Source organism: Vicugna pacos, chromosome 8, assembly GCF_048564905.1.
Source record: "Vicugna pacos chromosome 8, VicPac4, whole genome shotgun sequence".
Taxonomy (NCBI): Eukaryota; Metazoa; Chordata; class Mammalia; order Artiodactyla; family Camelidae; genus Vicugna; species Vicugna pacos.
The window spans coordinates 52,825,657-52,847,172 of NC_132994.1; the positions used below are offsets into that span (position 1 = coordinate 52,825,657).

General features: G+C 42.5%; 1 protein-coding gene across 4 annotated transcripts in view; it reads right to left on the minus strand.

Annotated features, from left to right (window-relative positions):
- The window catches only part of SGK1 (serum/glucocorticoid regulated kinase 1), a 106,230-nt gene that overhangs the window by 2,875 nt on the left and 81,839 nt on the right, over nucleotides 1–21,516 (minus strand). The window contains exons 1-8 of one of the 4 annotated variants that reach the window (XM_015235827.3): nucleotides 5,219–5,545; nucleotides 2,371–2,446; nucleotides 1,862–1,937; nucleotides 1,357–1,461; nucleotides 1,171–1,254; nucleotides 925–1,056; nucleotides 542–654; nucleotides 88–211 (exon numbers count right to left, since the gene is read on the minus strand). In XM_015235827.3, the coding sequence (XP_015091313.2) occupies nucleotides 88–211; nucleotides 542–654; nucleotides 925–1,056; nucleotides 1,171–1,254; nucleotides 1,357–1,461; nucleotides 1,862–1,937; nucleotides 2,371–2,446; nucleotides 5,219–5,252 (744 nt within the window). In that variant the 5' untranslated portion in view covers nucleotides 5,253–5,545. Of the gene's footprint in view, nucleotides 1–87; nucleotides 212–541; nucleotides 655–924; nucleotides 1,057–1,170; nucleotides 1,255–1,356; nucleotides 1,462–1,861; nucleotides 1,938–2,370; nucleotides 2,447–2,588; nucleotides 2,776–3,517; nucleotides 3,943–5,218; nucleotides 5,546–21,516 lie in introns of those variants that run through there. The other 3 variants (XM_015235825.3, XM_015235826.2, XM_015235824.3) reach the window with 3 other exon arrangements.

Below are 21,516 nucleotides of genomic sequence, written 5' to 3' on the forward strand. Positions count from 1 at the left end.
CATTTACTCTTTCTGCAGTTAAATCACTTCTGCATTCTTCCTTCCTGGAGGAGGGGGCAGACCAGTCCAAATCAGGAGCACTCCTACCTCAGGGGTGCCGCAGAAGGTGGAAGTTGTGCCATTGTGTTCAATGTTCTCCTTGCAGAGTCCGAAGTCAGTAAGGACAATGTGTCCCTGCGAATCTAGCAAAATATTCTCTGGTTTCAAGTCTCTATAAAAAAAAATGGACAGACAGTCGTGTAAGTTAATTTCACCGCATAAGCGATCCTGTGTAAAGATCATTGCTAGGGGTATTAGAGGCATTCTACATTCAGTATGGTTGTGTTAGTGAAAATAAAAAGGGAGTCCTTGTTCTGTTAATCTATTCAGGATTAGGCACAATCCTAGTTGGCCAGTTTCCTAGTGGCATGGAGTCAAGGCAGCTCACATGCTGGTTTTAGGATCTGGTTTTAGGTGACCAAGTTGTGCCTGAACACAAATTATTTTAAGGTCCATCAAAGGCTACACCTGGGAAGGAAGCCTTAAGAGCTCTTCGGCTTACCTATAAACGATGTTCAGAGAGTGCAGGTAACCCAAGGCACTGGCTATTTCAGCAGCATAGAACCGGGCCCGTGGTTCCAGGAAGCAACGCTCCCTCTGGAGATGGTAGAACAACTGTGGGAGACAGAACGGAGTTAACCTGGGTTGCCAGAGCCTGAGCACAATGCACTGAATTAGTCTGGACACAGACAGCTAAAGAGAACAATTGCAGGAAGTGCCCTAAATAGTCTATTAACCATTTGAAAGCTGGCAGGTTAAAGGAAATGCTAATTCTGGTAACTTTTCCCCCTACTAAGCCTCTTTTAAAAACTTTCCTCTCAAATTAAAATGATGGAGACTGTGCACAGACGCCCAAGGATCAGGGCTCCCATCCCTTCTGCTCACCTCTCCACCGTTAATGTAGTCGAGGACAAAGTACAATTTGTCAGCAGTCTGGAAAGAGAAGTGAAGGCCCACCAGGAAAGGGTGTTTCACATTCTTCAGTAGGACATTCCGCTCGGACATAATATGCTTTTCCTAGAAAAAGGACAATTAAGATTTAGTGGCAAATTTCAACTTGGCATCAAGATTCCAAGATAATGTCTATGCCTGTCTCCTCGCCAACCCCAACACAGCAGGCACATCTCATACCTCCTTCTTTTTCAGGATTGCTTTCTTCTGTAAAACTTTGACTGCATAGAATGCTTCTTCTGCTTTGTGTCTTGCTAGAAGAACCTGCAATTTAAAGTATAAATCATTTTGCTATTCTCATCCAGGGAGAATGTAAAAAAGTGTATGAAAGACTGTAAATAATGAGAGCATCAGAAGTAAAATTACCTTTCCAAAACTGCCCTTCCCAATCACTTTCAAGAAGTGAAAGTCAGATGGTTTAGCATGAGGATTGGATGATGGGCCAAGGTTGATTTGCTGAGAAGGACTTGGCTGGAAAATAAAATTTCTTTTAATATCTGTGCTTCAAAGGAAGATATCGATAATAAAGTACAGTCAACATAAAAGGTATTACATCTGCAGATAACTGAGGCAAGTCCCCATACATCTATAAGCACATTCAAAACTACTTTTCTTCCATACATATCACTAATATTGCAAATGAGGGTGTAGAAATTGCACACAATCAAGGTGCTGTTAAGTAGAAAGCACTGTTACAGAATATGCCTTTTAGATTACTCCACTGATTCAATATGTAAGTGATTATGTCACTTGTTATGCCATGAACTGAAGAGGCATTTTAGAAATGCTATTTTAATTCATCAGTGTAGGAGACTGGCTGACTCATTTACAAGATTCCACCACTGATGCATCATGAATAGAGAACGCTTACCGGAGGAGAAGGGTTGGCATTCATAAGCTCAGGCTCCTGAGGCTGGGAGATTTTCAGAATGGACTGAACTTCAGGGCTGCAAAGAAAGGAACAATTTAGAATCTCCTAACTCGCCACAAGGGGGCAGACCAACACCAATAGTGAGTTACTGGCTTAACTTTTCCGGAGATTTCAGTGTTTAAGAAGACCCAAATCAATCACTCAGATAAAGAAAATACTAGTTAAAGAAAGTAATAAACCCAATTAAATACAGAGATAAGCGTTGTTTTTCATGGAGAGTGGGGGTTAAAAATACGAAAACTTTATTTTGCATCTTTAGAACAAGCCAAATCAGCAAATTAACTTTAATGTTTTAAATGTTTCCAATAGTTAGAACTTAAAGAGAAAAGGGGTTCCCCATCCCCTGGAAGTCTTCGGCTTCCTGATCAATTTACAGATGAGAATGCGCCTGTACTGCTGACAGATGGAAATTTACTACTTTTTATTTTCCCAAATCCCCCCGAACTTACTGTTTGCATGCATAGGAGTTATTGGCAATCTTCTGAATAAAGTCGTTCAGGCCCATCCTTCTCTGTTTCATGAAAGCTGTGAATTAGAGAGGAGAAATAAATGTTTAGACGGTGTTGTAACGTCCGACGACGCCGCAAACACTAATCTGATCCGGGACTTTCAAAAATTTCCACTTCGCGTAACCGAGAAAGAAGTCCAGTCGGACTCCTACACTCACCGATGAGAATCGCTACCATTCCCCTCATTCTGGAGTAAGTGAGGGTGTCCCTAGCCGCCTCGGTTTTCACCGTCATCGCCACAGACAGGGCGCAGGGAGTCGTTAGCGACGGGAGACCGGCTCTGCCAACTCTGCGCCGGGGCCGCGCCGCCGCCTTTATAAGCGTTGTGCGGCCGCGGGGGCGGGTCCCGCGCGACAATGAGGAAGCGGCGCGGCGCGGCCCCTCCCCCGGCCCCGCCCCGCCCGCGCCCCCGGCCGCCGCGCGGCTCGGCTGGCGGCAGAGCGGCCGGCGGCGGGCGGCTCCGCCCCTGGCGAGAGGGCCAGCCCGGAGCGGGGAGGGGGCGCGGGGACCTCCCGGGGAGGTCCGGGCGCGGGGCTGTTATCGGCCTCCCTCCGCTCCCGGGCCGGAGACGGGGAAACCGCAGGCAGAGGGGGCGGGGAGGGAGGGAGCGGCCGGGGTAATTTTCCACCTTTCTCATTTATTCCGCCCAGCGAGGGAAATCAGAGTCGCGGCAGATCAGGAAATCTGAGCGCTTTCTGCCCAGTGCGCCGCGGTCGCCCGGCTGTGTGCCCACCGTGGTTTCTCAAACCCTCAGCTCGGATTCACTCGCGACCCCGGCGCAGACCCTGATCCTCTCCCCTAATTCACGCGGCAGCCTCCGCAGCCCTTGCCGGGTGGCCGCGCACCGCCAGCCGGAGTTATCTTTGGGGCACAGAGCGGCAGCGCCGGGGGAGGGTGGCCCCTGTTGTCCTTATCTTCGGGGTCAGCATGGAGCCAGGGCGCCCGGCCGATCCCCCGCTCCCGCCTCCCTCCAGCCCCGGCCCCATTCCTCCATCCTCAGTACACCCCCAGCCCCTCTGGCGGGATCCCAGCAACTAGTGGGGAAGTAGGGGAGACAAGTCCCCGGCGTGCCAGCAGCGGCGCTTACCCAGTCCGGTCAGCAGGAAGGACTCGCTCCTTTTCTGCGCCTCGGCCCTCTTTTTGTGGCGGGGCCGGAGCAGGGACTCGAGCCGGGCCCTGGCCAGCGCGCCCTGCATCTCCCCCATGGGCAGCGGCGGCCCGGCGCGCAGCGGGCGAAGGCGACAAGAGAACACTGACGTTTCCTTGAAGGAGCCGCCGTGACTCAGGCCGGGCAAGATTTCCTGCCCCGAGTCCCAAAACAAACAAATGGCCCTTGTGCACGGCCGAGCCGCTTCCGAAAACGCCTTTTTTGTGCTTTCGGCCAAAGCCAAGCAAGACTGAAAAATCCCAGAACTTGGAAGAGGAGGAAGGAAGGAAAGAAAGAGGGAAGGGGGAGGGAGAGGTCAGGAATGTGGAGGGGAGGGGGCGGAAATAAAATTCGTCTCTGCTTAAAGGAAAAAAAAACCCTGCATTTCTCAATTTTTTTTCCCCTAAAGTAATCTTTGAGAACATTCTGTCCGTAGCGCATGTAATTTTTTCCCTTGCATTTTTAATCCCTGCCATGCCAAGAACACGTGAAGAGGTGGCAAGTTAGGGGACCGACCCGGCTTGACCCCGGGGCGGTGCGGTGTCGACACTCCGGGCATCATCGACTCCGGAGGTTCCCTCTCCCGCTCCCCGACCTGAAAACTCCGCCGGGTCGCATCCAATTGTCTTCAGATCCCTTAGTCTGTGTTTTCCCTACCCTTCCTTGGGTTTATTTCAGGGCTGACCCAGGAGACTTTGTAGAGTTTTACCACTTTGCTCTTTCTCTCAAGTCCCAGATAAACTGACTCCTTAAGTCCTGAGAGATTGCTCCAGAAAGCAAAGCCAGGAGGAAAGCTCTGCAAAGTAGCGGTGCGGTGCCTGCCAGTTACCCGGCCGCTGGGAGCTGCCTGGGAGCTGCAGTCTGATTGCCAGCTGGGCCAGGAGGGGAAAGAGCTGCAAGTTACTAAGATTTGCAGGGCCGGATACCTGGCGCTCGCTGGTGCTGTCTGCGGTGACTGCCCTGCCATGACCCGTTGCTGGCCCTGCCATTTTAAAGTTGCCTGCTGGATCTGACACACTCCGAAATACCAGATGTCAAAACCAAGACTAACATGTAAAGTTTTTTCTCTGGTTCTGGACAAGAACTTGTTTTGCACTCACAACCACCTCGTTTGCCCCAATGCCGTCTGTAGCCTCAACTGCTTCTTGTTTTGCTCAGTTACAACAGCCCCAAACTGGCATAAGAGAACACACATCCTCTCTCCTGGAGGCTGGCTGGGAAATTTCCCACTCTTAAAAAAGCACTAAGGATTGCCTGAAACTGACACTTCAACCTAAAGCAAGGTTGAGGAAACTCCAAATCACAGTAACTGGCCCATTTCTGCTTCCTCTTGGATGGGTTTTTCCTAGAATATGACTTTGTTATTGCCAGTGCCCCGTTATTCAACAAGCCTAGCCTAGTCCTGCTCCCACATGGTTCCTTCCCCTTTTGAGAGAGCAGATTTTTCAAAGGATGCCCAGAAACACCAACCTGCACCAAGATTTCTGCTTGTTCGGTTTTTAAACATTAAGAAATCTCCATCAGAGATCCTCCCCTACTCCCCATCTCCTGTCTCCTCCCCATGCCAAGCAACCCCCAATCCTCTGAAACATCTTTGTTTTACTCATTCCATCCAAATTATAGTAGTAAAAGCAGACAAACCTTTCAAAGGGGATTTTATAGCCTCCTCTTTCATTCTTCAAGTTGCCTAGGTTATGAAGGTTGGGGATTCCTTTCTGGAGGCTGGAGGGAGAGGTTAGTTATGCTTGGAGCAGCCTCCCTGCTATGTGCCTGATAAGGTTGGAAACTGAGATGACAAGAGAGCACGAGTCAGAGGCAGCTGTCCCAGCCCTGTTATGAACCCCACTTTATATGAAGGCAATTTACATACAGGAAGGGAGCAAGCTGCAAAGTTCAACACTGGGCCACTTATTCCCTTCATTGCAACATCACCCAGAAAATTACAGTCATCAGTGTCCTGGGTTTATTACACCCCCAGCAAGACACACAAGAAATGTAACTTGACTGATTATCATCACGGAAAAAATTCAAAACACATGCACAGGGTTCATTTTCTCAAAGAAGCTCTGCCGGCATTCCAGGAGGAACGTGGAATTTAAGTTAGAGGGCTCTAAGTGGAATAGAGAAGAGGCACAACCATATGATTTGTGGTTGGAACAGAAGAGGAACGTCTGATGTGCGCCCTCCTCCCCCTACCCTAATGTTCAGCAGTTGGAGACGGATGGTCTGCTAAACTTATCATTTAACGGAGGGAATCCAGTTGTTGAGACTAGCTTTTCTTCCAACCGGATACCTGATGGGTGGAGCAGGCGCCCCCTGTTCTGTCCAGGCAACCTACTAAGACTTCCGAACAGGAAGGTGACACATGGCGGCGGGTGGATAGGGTAGGGGGAGGTAGGCGGGGGAACTGTGTATGACCCGCTCCCGTTAACTCTGGACAGGCTTTAGGTTGTCCTGTGGCCGCTATTCAGACGCCTGATCGGTTCTTCCTTCCCGTCGCCAGCGTCTTTCTTTGGTCTAGATAATGCTCCCACCGGGAGGAATCCGGCCCCTTCCCTCTTACTCCCTGCTGGTGAAGGGACGGGAGTTGCGTCACAAGACTCTGCTTATAAATACAACCTAGAGGGCGCTCGCGTTCTCCGGGAGAACTACTCCCAAATGCATGCTTTCCCCCACTTCTCTCCTGAGGTTTAATCAGTTCCAGGTAATTTCTCTACACCACCTTGTGCAGTCAAAGAAAATATAAAGGCGGCTTGATATGAGATACGTTAATTACTCCTCCAAGCCAATCGTCTCATTTATGCCTTATACTGGGAAAATTGCAATCAAAACTTTCAAATGGGAATTAATCACCAAGTTGTAATGTTTGCACTGAAACAAAGCATTTTCCAATGAAAGTGTATTTTAATACGAAAATCATTTTCGATTTTCCACTTTATCTCTCCTTAATAATGAACTATAAATACAACAACCGGAAAGCTTTATTAAGGTATTATTCTTTCCATTTAAAGTAAAGGTTCAGAAAACCAATTCCTGGTATTTCTCAACATATTAGGGGAAATACTTTGAAAAATATTTTTATAAGAACTTATCACCCCCTTGGACTACTTCTTTAATTAATGTGTCAGCTGTGTTAGTCTTCATTCCTTAGATACAATATCTTTTACTGATAACAGGGCAATATAATTATTTTGTATTGCTCAAAGTGTCATAAATCCTAGAGCAATCCTGTGCACAGTTTAGGTTCCCATGCTTATTGGTTAATGCATACAAACTTGTTTCCCTGGAGCATCAACAAAAAAAGTGCATAGAAATGCCAGAAAATATAATTATTACTCCAGAGAGCAAAGAAATGAATCAGTTTTTGTTGGAGGTTGACACCAAGTGCATGTCTTTTTTCCAGTATTCATCAAATAGAAAATGGTGATGACAAACGAGCTTATTCAGCATAGCTATTATAGATAAGTAACTAGCAATGGTGGTTAAATAAATGTCTATTTATAGAACACAGGTTCTATAGTGATTATTACCTTCATATTCATAATTGTCAAAATTGACATGCACAAAGGAGTTAGGAATGTGATACAGTAGATAAGTAAGAGAACTCATTATCTAGAATAATGATATTAAGAGTTACTAAACCCCACAAAACTACATGTTTACTTATACAGAGATTATTCTTTTTTCCCCCAAGACAATCGTTTTGAATAAACATGACTATACACTGTAAAAACTTTGGAATAGGGTTTTGTTAAATAATGTACATGTAGCTGTCTGGTCTGGAGACCTTAGGTTGTTTTCTCTAACAACATTTTTTAATGATTAAGGACTAAGCAATTACTGTTATTTTTCTTCTGGATTGGACGGATGATAGGCAAAATCGTGAGGTATCAAAGCTTGCTTTTAGGATCAGATTTCTCTCCTTCAAGTAACATTTCTTTGTCCCTGAAGTTGACTTCTATGCCTCTCCCACTCCCTCCTCCATCATGGCAGTGACATACTCTGGTCCCTCAAATGCTGAAATATTGCCTCCTATCTCTTTTCCCAGTAATGCTGACTGACTCAAAACCCGGCTCTCAGCTAATTACCGTAGGAGATGTTGGACCAATCCATCCTTCATTCTGTCCTTCCTTCTTTCCTTCCTCCCTCTTTCCCTCCTTTTCCTCTATTTATTAATTTGTGCAAGCATTTAACATGCTTTCATTAGGTAAGCACAAATATTAAGATCAAGGGACACAGATGAGTAATCCAGTTATCTGACTTCACAGAAGTACTCATTCTAAGTGGGGAAACACACATGTACATTATAATCCAGCACGAGGAGTGTTAAAGACCTGAGCCATATGCCATGGAACAACAGAGAGGAATTTTCTACTGGGGAGAGGCAGCTGATGTGGTATTATTGAGGAAAGTCCCCACAAAGAAATAATATTTGGTCTGATCCTGGAAAGACGAGCTAGGTACAAAAGAGGAAAGGCATTGTAGGCAGAGGACATAGCATGAGCACCAAACTCTAACATGCTATGTAGCATCTCTGGAATAATTTGGAAAGATGGTCCTGACTGGGACTTTACAGGCAAGCAAATGTATATGGCCCTCTTGCTGCTACTGCTGAAGGCAGCACTTTCAAGTGAAATGAAAAAGATCTTAGCTGGCACAAATCTGCCTCTCCCCCCTCCCCCACTGCCTGTCCCTCTCCCCCCAGTAAATATGGAATTGATAATGCCTTGCAGGGAAGGGAATAGCTCAGTGGTAGAGTGCGTGCTTAGCATGCACGAGGTCCTGGGTTCAATCCCCAGTACCTCCATTAAAAATAATAATAATAAAATAAAAAAACCTAATCCTCTCCCCCCCACCAAATAATGTCTTAAAAAATATACCCATTTGAAGGATTGCTGATTACTAGCCTGCATTGGCATCTCCATGTCTGACATAGCTCTAGGCATGGTGGAATTCATTCATCCATTCATCCAGAGATTCTTCTATGCATCAAAGATTGTATGAGATGCAAGAGACAGTGGTAAAAATGACCTTGCACAGTGAGACAACAGGTGGGGGGATAACCCACAAAGGTGAATTGAACCTTCTTGTGAAGAGATCTAAAAGCCACCCAGGAAAATCCCTTTCAAAAAGGGAAATGTTCCAATATATTTTGAAAAGTTAATTCAAAATAAAATGTGATTGATCATTTAACTGTTACTCCTTTGAAGGACATTTGCTTTTTTTTTTATACTAGCCTTATGTCATTAAAAAATGAACAAATTTGCATACACAAACATATAAGGAAATGTTGGAAGTTGGAATGAGGGCATTTATGTATGGACGGAAGATGAGTGAAAGTTCAGACAAGCATGGTTCTAATCTAGCACAGGGATTAGCGATCTGTCAGAGGTGATAGCACCAATGTTCTCTGCCCATCCTTTCTAGAAAGTTGGACCACAGGAAAGTTGGGGGTGGGGGATAGTTTTGTAGTAACTTTTGGACTTCAGTCAGGGGATAAATTAAAGGAGGGAGGCCAGTGGTAGCTCTGGACATGGCTGGAATAGAAATCTAGAGAGCAACAAGCCAGTGGGTCTGTGCTGGGCTGAAAGCTCACCTTCTCTGTAATGCTGTCAACATCTGATGTAGCGTAATCCAACGAACAAGAAATAAAAACACAGAATAACTGTCGATGAGAATACACTGTGAGTTCTGTGGGTGAGGCACAGAACTTATTCAACAGCTTTATAGTTGGCTCTCAGGATGGCCCTGGAAAATGACATCCAAGGAAACTTCTACATGATTATGAAAAATAATTCAAGAACAAGTTGGAAAATTTTTGAAGTCAAAATTCAATATTATCTGTGACTTTCTAAACACAAGAAGACCATGGCTTTCCCGGAAGCCTTATGTATTACTGACGTAGCTTTATTATTAGGCATTTTTGGGTAGGCGTTTGTTTATTGCTAGGCATTTCCATCTTAAAAGGCCTTTGTTGATTGAAAAATTAATTTGCAGTGATAAAATGTCAGGCACTGTGGTGAGGATCAGGCCAGAGGGCTTCGGGCTTCAGGGCCTCTCGACTTACTCTGTCCAGAGTGACCCCACGTCTGCACCTGCATCCCCTGCGTGTCTTGCAGCCCAGCCTCAGAGTTCAGGCAACACAGGGCTTGGAATTTCTTTGCAGGGCGAGCCCTTCTTGGGGCACACATATTAAAGTTGTAACCGACACGAAGACAGTATAAGGGCTCCCTTGCTCCCCAACTTTACTTACAAAGTGCCAATAGTAAATAAAGAGCCTGGATTTCTGGCAGACATCTTTTGCTAAACTAAAGTGAAACTCAAAAGGTGAAGCTTTCATTTGCTCAGGGTGAATCCCTCCCTCATTTTTTGTTTTCAAACCAATCCTTTAATAAACAAAATTGGTCCATCTGAAACTCCCCAGTAGCTAAGGTGCTAGTCTTGGATGGGTTAGTGGCCATTTCTGACCCTATAATCAGTCTAGCAAGAAGCAACAGAAGGTTGGACCACCGCTACGGACTGTTTCCTGTAAACCCTGCCTACACATTCTAGCAACGCAGTAAGAAAAATGTGACAGTAACTAGCAGTGGGAAAACCAGGAGGGACGAGATGGCTGGCAGAAGGTGGACCAGCATCATTTTACTTTAAAGAATTTAGTGAGCTTGCTTTTGATTTCAACCCTGAATGTAAGCTTCATAAATTCTGATGTCACCTCCTACAGCAAGCTCAGGAGTGTCAGTCACATGATGAGGAAAGGAATCTTTGCAGAACACGTATGTTGGCTACAATTGAGGCTCTTCACTTGTGAGACCTTAGACAGGGTTTCTCTAAATCTTAGTCTCTCTCTCTTTGTTTTTAATGGAGGTACTGGGGATTGAACCCAGGGCTTCATGCATACTAAGCATGTGCTCTACCACTGAGCTGTACCCAACCCCCAAATCTTCATCTCTTAATCTGTATAATGAGCATACTAATACTTAATATAAATTGAGAAAAGTAACTGAAATAAAGAATTTAGTTAAGTGCCTCGCTCAACTTGGGATCTCACATAGAAAACATGACGTGTCTGTGTTCCTTAACCCCCAACCCACATGTATCACAGCCTCAAACAGAATACATCCTATAACACAAAGGGCTCCAAGAAATCAAAATAGGAATGGTTATGTGCTGTGTTTAAAAAATAGAAACAGTATGGGTCACTTAATCTGCTGGGCCAAGTTTAGGCCAATTGGATGGGAATTCTTATAAAGGCCTGAAACGGTGATCGTTTTTGTTTTTCAAACTCCCTCCTCCTCCCTTGGTCTCCACACAGACAATGTTCCAGAAGAGGCAGTATCAAAGAGCTGAATGCCATGATAACGGAGTAAATGCTGGTTTACTAAGTGTTTGAAGTAAAAGCTAAAGTTTAAGGTGAAAAGTAGAGAGTAAGCCAAAAGCTAAACCAGAGGAGTTTTTCATTGCTCAAGGTAGATGGAAAATACTGGAATGTAAACAGGGCCCATTGAGAGGATAGAGTCCTTGAAAGCAGGTCAGAGAAGGCCAGTTAGCACAGAAGGCACTTCTTCTAGGTCATTTAGCTTGTCCTCCAGTCAAGGAAAGAGATACAAGCTCCAGTGGATGGTGGCTTGTCACTTTTAATCCTTCCGTCCTCTGTGGAGTGCCTCTCTTGTGCCAGGTGCCGTGCTAAGTCACGAATCTAACAAGGCTGCCCGAGGTGGGCAGAGGGGCCATTCTCAGGGAGGGCAGGGTCTATATTTATTTTGTCAAATCGAACAGCACTCCCCCAAAAGCAAAGGCAGGCTTACAGAAATTTCTACTTTTCCAAAGGCCCAGCCATGCCATCACACCATTAAAATCCAGACTTGAGCATGTTGGTGAACCATTTAGAATATTCACTTTCTCAAGTGAATGTGCTGGAAGTTCTTCTGTAGCTCTGATACTACACAGTTCTGAGACAGCTGGGGAAAGGTCATCTACAAAGACACTTGGGAAGGCCCAGAGCCACCTCAGGGGACTTCCTGCAAAAACGCTCTGCCCCCAGCTCATCCTTTCGATGCTTTCACCCTCCTCCATTGTCAGGGATTTTGGGGCTGTTATTGAAATTTCAGGTGCCTCTCTGGACTTCGAGTTCATTGAAGACCAGACAACACGAACAATTCATGTTTCTCTTCTGCCTGACAATCTCCCACCAGATCACTCTTCAACTCCCTTTCTTTCCACTCTCCCCTCCCCCTCCCCCTCCCCCTCGGCTCCCTGTTCCTTCTGCAGCCAAGCCTGGGGCTCACTCAGATGACTCTGTGCTGTGGCCTCCGCCTGGAATGCTTCCCCCTGGTGCTCACGTGGCTGGATCCTTCTTGCCATCCAGCTCTCAGAGAAAACATCGCTTACACAGTGTCGCTCATCCCGTTTCAATTACCTGCATATTGTTTCATTATCTGACTTTTTTAGTACTTGTGGCTTGTCTCTCCCAACTAAAAAGTAGTCTTTATCTGTCTCATTCTCCAGAGTATCCCTGGTGCCTCGCAGAGAGCCTGACCCCTTAGGAAGTGCTTAATAAAAAAGGTTTAATAATATGCCCCTGATATATTGTTGGGTACATGAATTGTTCTCAACCAAATTTAGTTTTCCTCTCGTCAGCAAATAATCAAGGGTACATTTCCAAACAGCCATGTGACACCTCACTATAAAAAGCAAAACAAAATCAAGCCAAACTCTAAAACCTTTAGCTTTAACTATTTCATTACATATCACATATTAATGCTTCTCAGTTACTTCAAAAAAACAGAAGGACTAAATATTATAAATGAAGTACAATGAAGGTATTGAAACCAAGGCTTTTGGGCCAATAGGATCATTAAATGATTATACTGAATAACCATGTTTCAAGAAAACTAAAGGAGATGCTCTTTTCTACAGACAACATTCAACGGATACTTTGTCAAGTTCAGAGAATCAAGCCACTGGGAGGGCGGCCATCTCAGTTTTCACCTGACCAGCTTGAGAAAATGTCAGTTTAGCCTCTTGTTTCCAAGACCAGAGATGAATCTTCCAAAGAGTTAGAAAAATGTAGCTTCTTTTTTCTTTTGTTACATTGCCCCTCGAAGTCTCCTTTGCCCCCAAATTTTTTACTGTCTATAAAGACAGAATTTAAAAATGAGAATCCCATTAGGTCCCATGACCCTTTACTTCTGTTTGGAGCTGCAGGCCCTCTGACCTGTTCCCATTATGAACCTCCCCCGTTTTGTAGGTGCTGCACTGCTCATAGTCATGAGACACTGGCAATTGATCAAGGAGAACCGTTCTTTCCTTAGAATTTAAAGAAAGAGAGAACGAGCTGTCTCTCTAAGAGTAGCATAATCAGGAAGGCTGCCTGGTACTCTCAAAGCCTCTTCCTGGCATTCTGTGACTGCCTCGCATCATCTTGAAAAGTAGAGGTACCCTCAGTAGATGGTGGTAGCAAAATGTCATGCTGGATTCGTAGATATGTAGAAATAAAGGGAGGGAAGACCCTCTTCATTAACGATACCACCTGGATTTGGTTTCTAGAAAAGAATGTTGTCTTAACCTGTTTGACTTTCATTATTCAGTCAATTTTCCCCAAGAGCTTCAGGACTCTTGTCCAGCCTGAGGACACAGGGAGTAACACAGCCACCTCACAGAATCTTTCCTTCCTGTCCTGCAATCATAAAGTTCTTCCACAACTTTCATATTGCCAGAAAGCCTGAATGAACCTTTAATTCTAAACCCTTCTACTTTATATCTTTTAAAAATATCCTTCTCCCTATTGTGATAAAGTCTTGATAAAAGGGCCCCTATTATGCAGTGCCACCTTGGACGAAGGAGTTTTACAGCTGTCGCAGAAAGACTGTAAGGTTGCCAGAAGTGGCAAGAGCCATAGTCCGTGGGCAAGTGGGGCAAATGCTTAGTGCCAAGTTGGTGGGTAATTGTATTCTCATCCTCTGTGATTATATATACATACCATGGATTAGTCCTCCAGAGAAAGTTCTCTAGAGCAAGGGAATTGAGAGAGAGAGAGAGAGAGAGGGATTTTAAGTAACTGGTTCATGGTCTTATGGAAGCTGTCAAGTCCAAAATCTGGGGGGTGGGCTCGGGTAGGGTGGTGTGGTCAGCAGGCTGGAGACTCAGGGAAGCACTGTTGCAGTTCAAGCCTGAAGGCCATTTACTAGCAGCAGAATTCCTTCTTACTTGGGCGGGGGGTGGGGGGAGGGTCAGGTTTTGCTCTATTAAGGCTTTCAACTGATTGGATGAGGCCCATCCAGATTCTGAGTGACAACCTGCTTTACTCAAAGCCCACTTATGTAAATGCTAATCTCCCACAAAAAACACTCTCACGGAAACATCTAGAATACTGTTTGACCAAATATCTGGGGACTATGGCCCAGCCAAATTGATGAATAAAATGAACGATCACAAGCCCACCCTTTGACAATTTGGACCCAAATGCATCTCCTTAAATCACACTTCATCTCCATGAAAGGACAGTGACAAGGTCATATTTCTATCTAACATGATACAACTATCCTGCAGACCAACAAAAACCTACTAACCCTTCCCTAGAAGAGGATGCAAAGTCCTTGTCAGATGTTTACTGTTCTTCTTGTCCATTAATTGGTATTATAATCACACGTCTGGCCAGTTCTCCTTACAAGTAAATTGAACAACCAGGTGCACTGCTTTTAAATTCTGCCCACAGAGAGGATTCTCCCTCACTGGTGGCCTCCAGCTATGTCCCAGAAAGGGGCTGTGGTATTGCAGCTGTCCACTTCTGTGATCATATCAGTAACCCAGCGGTGTCATCCACCACATGAGGGTATGACACACGAGCTTCCTCTCACACAGGGATATGAAAGTACAATAATCCACAGACTTGATACTAACCCCTTGGATTTTCATTCCCTGGAGATTCTACATCTCCAGTTGCTTTTTTCTTGGTGCTTAGTAGATTTGAGCATGTTTCATTATTTTTAGAACATTGCTGGCCAGATTTCATATTTGGGCACTATTGTTCTCTAGTCCTCCCACTCTAATAATTCACAACATTCTTTGTAACCCTATGAAAATTGGGTACTGCATCAGTTTACCAAGCAAAGAAAGATTAATGTGATGCTCCAACTACACCATAGGACCGTCCACTTCATATATTGAAAAATATTGAGTGAAAGTAAGGAAGGCATTGTCGTGGCATTAGACAATTTTTTGTGGGCAATTCAGAGGGTCACCTATATTTTACACGCTCGCATCACAACTTGGCAGTGGGAAGGAGCCAACCACCCCACATGTCAGGCAGCTTAGGCTTTCTGATGCCTAAAAAGGCCTTGAAAAAACATGACTTCTTGACATCTGTTACTCGGGGAGGTGTTGATTGAGCCTCTGTAATTGGCTACTCCTAGAATTTCAGGAGATAGAGCAGGAACCCCATCTTCACCCCAGTTTTTCTTGAAGTTTTGAAGCTCATCCCCAACTCTGAAGACCACCAATAACCTCGTTGGTCTCATCACCACTAGCAACGACTCCTTCAGCTGAGCAGGGATTTTAGGAATCTATGCATATATTTACACCTTTTTAGTAATTTGAGACATTAAAGAGAAGGGTTATTTTGTGCAAATGTCTTTCCTCACTTTGAACATATGCCTTGCTTATAATTGATGTTCAGTAAACATTGGATGGATTTGATGAATAAATCTCTCTGCAAGGCCCACCATAATTTCTCTTACGTATCTTTATTTCTCACCTTTAAAACCCTAAGATGAATATTCAAAGCCTCAATCTTTCGCTCAGGTGACACATTTCTGTGGAAGACGTTTATCCTAGACTAGTTAACATGAGTAAATTCATTTTTGTTTTTATTATTATATCCATGATCAGAGCTTCCATGATTAGCTGTTATAGCCTAGTTATGTAAGAGCACATGGTTATCCCATCAGACGCTTTTGATAGTTCTATTTGTTTCTGAACTGGGATTACAGACTCTTTAACAAGATTAGTTGTCAATTAAAAAAAAAACTGATGCTTAAACTAGGAGTTTCAGATATATTAACTATTTCTGTTATTTATTTTTCTATTTTGTCTCATAATCACCACTTCACAAAAGATATGACATCTAAAAGAATGAAAATAAGCTTTTTTTTAAAGACCACAAGAAAATTACACAGAAGAAATTAAACAGATGTGAGCAAAAGAAAGGAATCATGAATAAGACCTCCCTCTCTACATTAAATAAATACGGTCACTTAAAGAAGTTACTATAATGTTCTTTGTTTGTAAAACTTTCTGCTTAAAACTGTATCATACTCTATGCACATTTAGAGCAAATGAATATTCCAAACAGATAAGACTATTACTATCATTAGTATCTACAATGCTTCCATTTCAGAATTCATAAAATATTGTTTAAAAATCTAGAGCTTTAGAACGCAAACATAGATCATCGTGGTAGAACTATTGGAAATTCATTCTTCAAATCATGTTGTTTAAACACCTTTTTAGATACCAACATAAATCCAGCTTGGCAAGTTCTGTGTAATAAGCCTTGACTTCACCTTTTAAAGTAAAAGCATTTTCTCTTTACCACCTTGTAAATACTATGATGTTATATCCACAGGCTGCTCTTATAAGCATCACTGATGGACCACTGCCTCTGACTTTTCCTTTTATAAAGGGAACAGATAACCAAAGAGCAGAAATGAGCCCAAGGTACCCAGTTTCTGTCTAAGCCCCACTTGCTACTTTCCTCTGCCTCCTTCTTCCTAGCTCTTTCCATTTCCCATGTTCTTTTCTTAGGACTTCCATTTCATTTAAGATCATCGGTTTTTGTAAGGTTAACAGGGACCTTTTAAGATTCCCCCAGGGCTGCTTTCTTTTTCCATTTCTTTTCTTAAAACAGTTACAGAAGATTAGAAGTAATATTACACACATTAAACATTACACAAGATTAGAAGGAATATTACACACATTACACAATATTACACATATTACACAAGTAATATTACACATTACACATATACACTGTGTGTATATCATGTAATATACACACAGTATATATAATATGCATTACATACCACATTCATATTAAATTTTAAAATATTTAAAAATATTAGAAAGTACATTTACATAAAGAGGTCAAAGAGGAACAAATACACTAGCCGTAGCTGGAGCACTTCTGAGAATACTAGTAAAAGTGTCTAACACAAGTAGGCTTGTTAGAACATGGTACTGCTGGATCTAACATCTTATCCTCCACATAAGAGCCAATTATTTTCTCTCACGGAGCAATTCTTTCAGGTTTTCACAGACTGCTTCCTGATAATTTATCCCACAAAGGGACCAGGTGAAGGCATGTGGCTGGACCACTGTAGACCCACTGCCATTTCCCAAAATAACCCAACCGCTCTGCTCACCTTAGTTCTACTCTATTCATGTGTCATGTGTATGGGGGACAGGAGGACAGTTCAGAGCCAGCACACTAAATGTTCTTTTTCTCTTTGTTTTCAAGTTTGAAACCATTGTGTGTGTATAGATATGAAAGTTGGGGTTTTCATTTGAACAGCACTGCCAGCCTTATTTCATGCTATTCATAGAATTGTGAACAGATTCTGTTGGTGTTAAAAGGACCTTAGGGACTATCAGCCTTCCTACAATGTTCCTGATATCCATCTATTGAGCTTTCTCTTTCATTTTTCACTGGAGTCACCTCTGCTTCCAAAGCTATCTCTACCATTGTCAACTAGCATTAATTGGTAAAGTTTTTTCTTAGCTTATATTCAAACAGCCTCATGAAAGATTTTTAAGGAAGAGCTCTTCTGTATGTTTTAAAGCCAGGCACTTTGGTGATGCTAAGGACACAATGATACGTTCCTCTCTCTAACTTCCGTAGTTTAGTGTATCTATTATAATAGCTAACACTGCTTGATTTTACTAAGTGCCAGCCACTATGCTTTAGTGCTGTTTGTGCAGTTTCTCAATTCAATCCTCATAATGACGTTATGGAAAAATCCCTTTATACGTTCTTAAGATCTGTCACTTAAAGAGATAAACATTAGTTGTGTGAAGCGACATAGCTAGTAATGGCAAAACCAGAATGCAAATTTAGGTTTTCTTCTGATACCAAAAGCTCTGCTTTTAACTAGTAAAACATTGTCTGCCTCCTGATCTGTTTTAAAGACCGATCTTTCACATGTCTGTAGGCAGCTGCCATGATTTTAACTTGTCTTTACACTATTTTATTCATAGTTTACCTGTATCTGTCCAGTTTGTCTAAGCTTTTGAAAGAGAAAACTGATTCTTTCTTGTCCATAGAAACTAGAAGAGTGCTGGGCAGAAGGGGATACAATATATCTCATTTCTGTAAAACACACCCTGCATTTGCCTTAATTTCCCCCTTTCCCAGCTCTCCCACCCAATGGCAACATCACATCTTGATTTGAATTTCATCCTCTACTTACTGCCACTTCCCCAAATGCGCGTGTCCACATTCAAGCTACTTTGATCACAAAGCTTCACTCTTACCTTTCTGAAGCTGTAGAAGGAGAACCAGAGGAGTTTCCAGCAGATCTGACCTTCCAGTTCTGTGTTTTAGAATTTATGACTAAATATTTAGCTTCGGGCAAAGCACTTAACTTCCTTAACTGTCCTCGGGGTTAACACCCATTTACTTAATCCCTCAGGGCGAGTGGGAAGATCAACTGAGATTAGGTATGGGAGGACAAGTTGAAAACTCAAGCGTGTTAGGTAATTTAATCCTTACAAGAACAGTGCAGTTGAACTATTTGTATAAAATGTTCCTCTAAGAGCCAAAATTTTAATGGGTGGAAAGAGCTGATTGCCATGTGTTTCTGAGGAGGAAGGGTCAGGGTTCACAGAGTTACATTCTTCATTTAAGTCTATTCCAGGGGCTCGGGCCCATTTTTTCCCCTAAATCCTTTTGCATTTTCTTTTTATTGTCAATTTACACCTTCATAGAATGAAAGAGTTTCAGAGTAAGAAAGAATCTTAGAGTTGATCTACTTCAGTCAACTCTCATTTTGTAAATGAGTTTGCTGGGGGCTCCCTGCCCTAATTTTTTTTTTTTTTTGCTGGATTCCTTCTTTTTTTAATTAATTAATTTTTACTGAAGTACAGTTGATTTACAATGTTGTGTTAGTTTCTAGTGTAGCGCATATTCAGTCACACCTACATATATATATATTCTTTTTCATTGTAATTTATTACAAGCTGTTGAATATAGTTCCCTGTGCTCTACAGTAGGACCTTGTTATTTATCTGTTCTGTATAGAGTAATTTATATCTGCTAATCTCAAACCCCAAATTATCCTTCCTGCACTCTAAATTTTAATTCTGTTCTCATCTCTGAGCATTCTGGGTTTATACAAACCTCCATCTCCCTATGGCCCCCCCGCACCATGCATTCCCCCACGTCCACTCCTAACCTTTCACTTTCTGTCTTGAACCCACTGCTCTCTGTGGGCCATTTCATCCTTGGGAACGCCTGTTTTTATTAGTCATTGGTCTATTCTCCTTATTACATTACAATTTTAAAGTTGTAAAATAATTTTTCTTCAAATTTTGAAAACGGTGTTTATATTTGACCAGATTAACTATTTTTGTTATTAAAGCTACAATCCAAAAGCCTTTTTTCATTTATTTTTCCTAGGATATACATATAACCTCCTGAATTATTGTCTGAATGTATTATGTATTCTGTATTATGGGACACTTTTCTTGGGCCAAAAGAAGGCTGTCAAAAGCTGAATATTTCAACATGTTTAAAATAATAAAATACATTTGGGCATTTTAACGTTAACTGTAACTAAAATCTACTAGATTTTTAAAAAATCTGTTGTCATAATAGTCTGATATAAACAAATAAAACAAGAAAAGATTCATTAAAATAGGAGAAAAATAACTTCTAAAATTGTGAAGTTGCATTTAATCTATTTTCTTTGCATTTTTTAAGTGAGAGAATTTCCTGGTACCATTTCAGTTGTGCTAAAATGTCTTTTAATACTATGGAAATCAACAATGTCAGACATGAAATGAATGATCTGGATAAAATGGGCAGAAGGAAATACTGTGAAAATATTTAAAAAGAATACTGTGGTATCAGAAAAAATCAGCCATTGTGAAACATTGCTGGTTTAGCCTTGAGTTAAACGTCAGAAATAACAAGTAATTTCAGTCATAACTAAGAGGAAGAGAAAACTGTGAGTTTAACAAAGGGAGAAACAGAATTTGCTCCCATTGTAAAACTTCAGAAAGCTAAACTCTTCATTGACACAGCCCGAGGGAGAGGGAGGGGGCTTCTGTGTGCTGAGTCTATAGTCATACATTCACACATTCACACATTCACACACTAGGCAGCAGGACCATCGTGTGGAGAGGATTTGATAAAATTCTGCTGCCAAACGTAACTTAAATGCTAGATGAGCATGAGTCTACGTATCTTTAAACAGAACAGTTTTGAAATGACATTTTGCTACTTACAGGAATAAACAATCTGCCCTTGAACTGGGAACCTTCTACCATTGTAAATGGTTAAGGTCATGCAAAACTAAGTTTTTTTCTTTTTTTTTTTTGGCTTTACGGATCCTTGCTTAAGAAGGCGATATTTTATCTAAATGGCTAGGCAATGTCTAAGATTCTTTCCAGTTCAAGGGTTTCATGTCCAGCCATATGTTTATTTTCAAGAAGCTTATCAGTCCTGTGTATGGGGACCCAGATAACAGAAGACAGGCAGAGAATGACAAGCTTCATGGTTCAAGGGAAACAAACAAAAAAACCCCCAAAAACCCTAACAAGCTATAGGTTCAGAAAAGGATGAAATAGTAACAGTAAAATGTATTCTTTCAACGCATGGTTTGTAAATCCTATACAAGGCAGAGGCTCTGTGTTCACGTTTGTATAAATGACATAAGTCTTTAAGTAAGAGCTAACATTAACTGGCCACTAACTATACATTAGATATAGTAAGTACCTTTACCTGCATTAGCTCTTTAACCCTCACCAAACTCTATGATCTATTATAAAATTCCATTTTTGCAGGTAAAAGAAATGGACGCACAGAAGGGTGAAATCATTTGTCCAAAATCACGCAGGTAATAAACAGAGAACTTGGCAAACTCGGGGAGCCTGACTCAAGCGCTCACAGCACTAACCACAGCAGAATGTGCCGTGTGGGGCGGTTTCCTGCTGCTCCTCGCATGGCTAGCTGGCAAACGTGGCCAGGTGGCCCACTAGTCAGGACTGAGGTGAGTCCAGTCGGCTGAAAGAGATGGGTGAGGCGAATGTGATAACCACTACACTACGGAAACGGTTGAAAGAGATGTGGTTCGGGAATCTGAGGATGGTTGTGGCTTCCTGATCTAATGTAGAGGGAATAAATACCAAGTTTGATTTTGAAAAGTTGGAGTTGGCAGAAGTAGGGAAGTCAGAAGCAGACCAGGGTGCAGGGTTCTTGTGACTGTGCCCTGACCTTTCCAAAGCCTAGCTCCATCTCGGCTCCCGTTGGTGGCACTCTGTGATGCTGGGAATTCCTCCTGTGGGCAAGGTGACTTTATTACTGAGATAGCTACTTTTTTAAGTTAGGATCTGAGTAAATGAGGTCAGTCCACTTAAGAGATCTTCATGTGTGCATAGATTTTTACTAAACAGGTTTATCTATAATAGCAAGAGGCAAACTCTGCACTGGCCAACAAGCGTCAGATGGAAAATTTCTGTGTAAGCAGACTGTGTTTAACTCTTATCACATTTTTTTTTGTTAGATAATGCCATATTTTGAGGGATGAAGCAACTGTTTTTTAGATATCAAATATGACAGTGTTTTGCTTTTTAAGAAAAAAACTAGAAATTATGTTTTCTTCATTAAAAAAAACTATATGAAAGTTCTTCCTCTCCTTATATTAATTCAGTGATCTAATTTTATG